Source organism: Oncorhynchus masou, unplaced genomic scaffold (assembly GCF_036934945.1).
Source record: "Oncorhynchus masou masou isolate Uvic2021 unplaced genomic scaffold, UVic_Omas_1.1 unplaced_scaffold_6543, whole genome shotgun sequence".
In the NCBI taxonomy this organism is placed as follows: Eukaryota; Metazoa; Chordata; class Actinopteri; order Salmoniformes; family Salmonidae; genus Oncorhynchus; species Oncorhynchus masou.
Window position 1 is genome coordinate 1 of NW_027012982.1, and position 3,391 is coordinate 3,391.

The following is a 3,391-nucleotide window of genomic DNA, read 5'->3' on the forward strand; positions in this document are numbered from 1 at the left end:
CTATTTTGATTATCTTGCAACGCTTTGTTCTAAGAAATTAATTTGCAAAGCACACACACACACACACACACACACACACACACACACACACACACACACACACACACACACACACACACACACACACACACACACACACACACACACACACACACACACACACACACACACACACACACACACACTTCACCAGCCCCATCTGCCTTATAGGCCTCTGATAGGACCAGAATATAATACCTATAATAAGCATTTCACTGTAACGTCTACACCTGTTGTATTCAGCATTTCACTGTAACGTCTACACCTGTTGTATTCGGCATTTCACTGTAACGTCTACACCTGTTGTATTCAGCATTTCACTGTAACGTCTACACCTGTTGTATTCGGCATTTCACTGTTACGTCTACACCTGTTGTATTCAGCATTTCACTGTAACGTCTACACCTGTTGGATTCAACATTTCACGGTAACGTCTACACCTGTTGTATTCGGCATTTCACTGTTACGTCTACACCTGTTGTATTCAGCATTTCACTGTAACGTCTACACCTGTTGTATTCAACATTTCACTATAACTTCTACACCTGTTGTATTCGGCATTTCACTGTAACGTCTACACCTGTTGTATTCAACATTTCACTGTAACGTCTACACCTGTTGCATTCAACATTTCACTGTAACGTCTATACCTGTTGTATTCAGCATTTCACTGTTACGTCTATACCTGTTGTATTCAACATTTCACTGTAACGTCTACACCTGTTGTATTCAGCTTTTCACTGTAACGTCTATACCTGTTGTATTCAGCATTTCACTGTAACGTCTACACCTGTTGTATTCAGCATTTCACTGTTACGTCTATACCTGTTGTCTTCGGCATTTCACTGTAACCTGTTGATTTTGGCGCATGTGACGAATAAAATTGGATTTGATGAAGTTTCAGTGATGTGTTTGGTGACTCACAGGCAGTCCAGGTTTACCCATCTCTCCATCCTTCCCGTTTTCCCCGGGAGCCCCAGGGGACGCAGATAGGCCCTCAGATGAACCTGGGGGCCCAGGAAGCCCTGGAGGACCAGGTGGACCCTGGACCGAAGAAAATAAATCAATAGCATTAACGCTAACAAAATAACACGATACATATGTCATAACGCATAAATGCGTATGCTAATTTATGTGTACCCAAATGGTGTTTGTGGCTATAGTCAGAGAGCAGAACAGCAGCAGGTGGATTCTAGAGATTTGAAAAGGATGACCACTCACTGTCATAATCTCTGTGTCTCCGTCAAAGTACTCAAAGCCTGAGCCGTCCACACCATCCTGGAAACCACATACGCTTACAATGAATGAATTAACTGGTGACTCAACGAAAACAACCTAATCGATCTTCCAAATAATTCTTCCATCCATCTATTCACATCGGTGTGGTTCATTCCACACTACATACCGGGGATCTGGATGAGTTGGGTCTACCCGGTGGTCCAGGAGGTCCGGGGGGACCAGGTTTGCCCACTCCAGAATCACCCTTCAGGGGTCAACAAACAAACACAATCCAGGGTCAAACACAACAACCAAGTACAACAGTGTTTCTTAATCCAATCCTGGGAGACCCTTGTTGGATAATGCACATTTTAGTTCTGGCCCAGCACTAACACACCGGATGTAAATAATCGCCAGCCCTTGATGTAATTAATCGCCAGCCCTTGATGTAATTGATCGCCAGCCCTTGATGTAATTGATCGTCAGCCCCTGATGTAATTAATCGCCAGCCCTTGATGTAATTAATCGCCAGCCCTTGATGTAATTAATCGCCAGCCCTTGATGTAATTAATCGCCAGCCCTTGATGTAATTAATCGCCAGCCCTTGATGTAATTGATCGCCAATCCTTGATGTAATTAATCGCCAACCCTTGACGTAATTGATTGCCAATCCTTGACGTAATTAATCGCCAGCCCTTGACGTAATTAATCGCCAGCCCTTGACGTAATTAATCGCCAGCCCTTGATGTAATTGATCGTCAGCCCCTGATGTAATTAATCGCCAGCCCTTGATGTAATTAATCGCCAGCCCTTGATGTAATTAATCGCCAGCCCTTGATGTAATTAATCGCCAGCCCTTGATGTAATTAATCGCCAGCCCTTGATGTAATTGATCACCAGCCCTTGATGCAATTGATCGCCAATCCTTGATGTAATTAATCGCCAACCCTTGACGTAATTGATTGCCAATCCTTGACGTAATTAATCGCCAGCCCTTGACGTAATTAATCGCCAGCCCTTGATGTAATTAATCGCCAGCCCTTGATGTAATTGATCGCCAGCCCTTGATGTAATTGATCGCCAGCCCTTGACGTAATTGATCGCCAGCCCTTGACGTAATTGATCGCCAGCCCTTGACGTAATTGATCGCCAGCCCTTGACGTAATTGATCGCCAGCCCTTGACGTAATTGATCGCCAGCCCTTTATGTAATTGATCGCCAGCCCCTGATGTAATTAATCGCCAGACCGTGATGTAATTAATCGCCAGCCCTTGATGTAATTAATCGCCAGCCCTTGATGTAATTAATCGCCAGCCCTTGATGTAATTGATCGCCAATCCTTGATGTAATTAATCGCCAACCCTTGATGTAATTGACCGCCAATCCTTGATGTAATTAATCGCCAGCCCTTGATGTAATTAATCGCCAGCCCTTGATGTAATTAATCGCCAGCCCTTGATGTAATTAATCGCCAGCCCTTGATGTAATTAATCGCCAGCCCTTGATGTAATTAATCGCCAGCCCTTGATGTAATTAATCGCCAGCCCTTGATGTTGATGTTTGGGTCAGAGCAAAACATTTGCAATAAAGTAGAGCACCGCTGAACTATTCATCGATAGTGGAGCTAAAAGCTGTAGGACACTAGAAGGTCATATACCGTCTGCAGCAGTGAAAGGAGATTAGACAGTATGTGATGTTGCACCTTGTCTCCTTTGGGACCAGGATCTCCTGGCAAGCCTGGGAATCCTTGAACTCCAGTTTCTCCCTGTGGTAGGAAACACAGTAAGTGAGGATTATCAACATGAGAAATGGCTGATGGGTTAAAACACATGAAGATATCCACATGGAGTGAAATACAGTTACAATAGGCTTTCCAGCAATGATTGGTGGACTGGGAGTTGACGGGTGGATGGATGTGTGGCCCTTCCTTCCAAGAGTTTATATCACTCTATAAAACCCAATGTCCAAAAAGACCATCCAGACCCAGTTTTCACTAGAACAGTTATCTAATCCTCTCTCTGAGTCACAGACAGACAGACAGACAGAGACAGACAGAGACAGAGAGACAGAGAGACAGACAGACAGACAGACAGACACAACCCCATTCAGATGTACCCCACATGTGTGAGCAGCA

General features: G+C 44.3%; 1 protein-coding gene across 1 annotated transcript; it reads right to left on the bottom strand.

Annotated features, from left to right (window-relative positions):
* Positions 1-963: 963 nt before the first annotated feature.
* Positions 964-3,022, bottom strand: LOC135536721 (collagen alpha-1(I) chain-like; the record flags this gene model as incomplete). The annotated part of the gene is made up of 4 exons (XM_064962978.1): positions 964-1,083; positions 1,261-1,317; positions 1,445-1,522; positions 2,960-3,022. Coding segments are annotated over 4 exons (318 nt in total), but the record flags the coding sequence as incomplete, so codon positions are not given.
* Between the last annotated feature and the right edge of the window lie 369 nt (positions 3,023-3,391).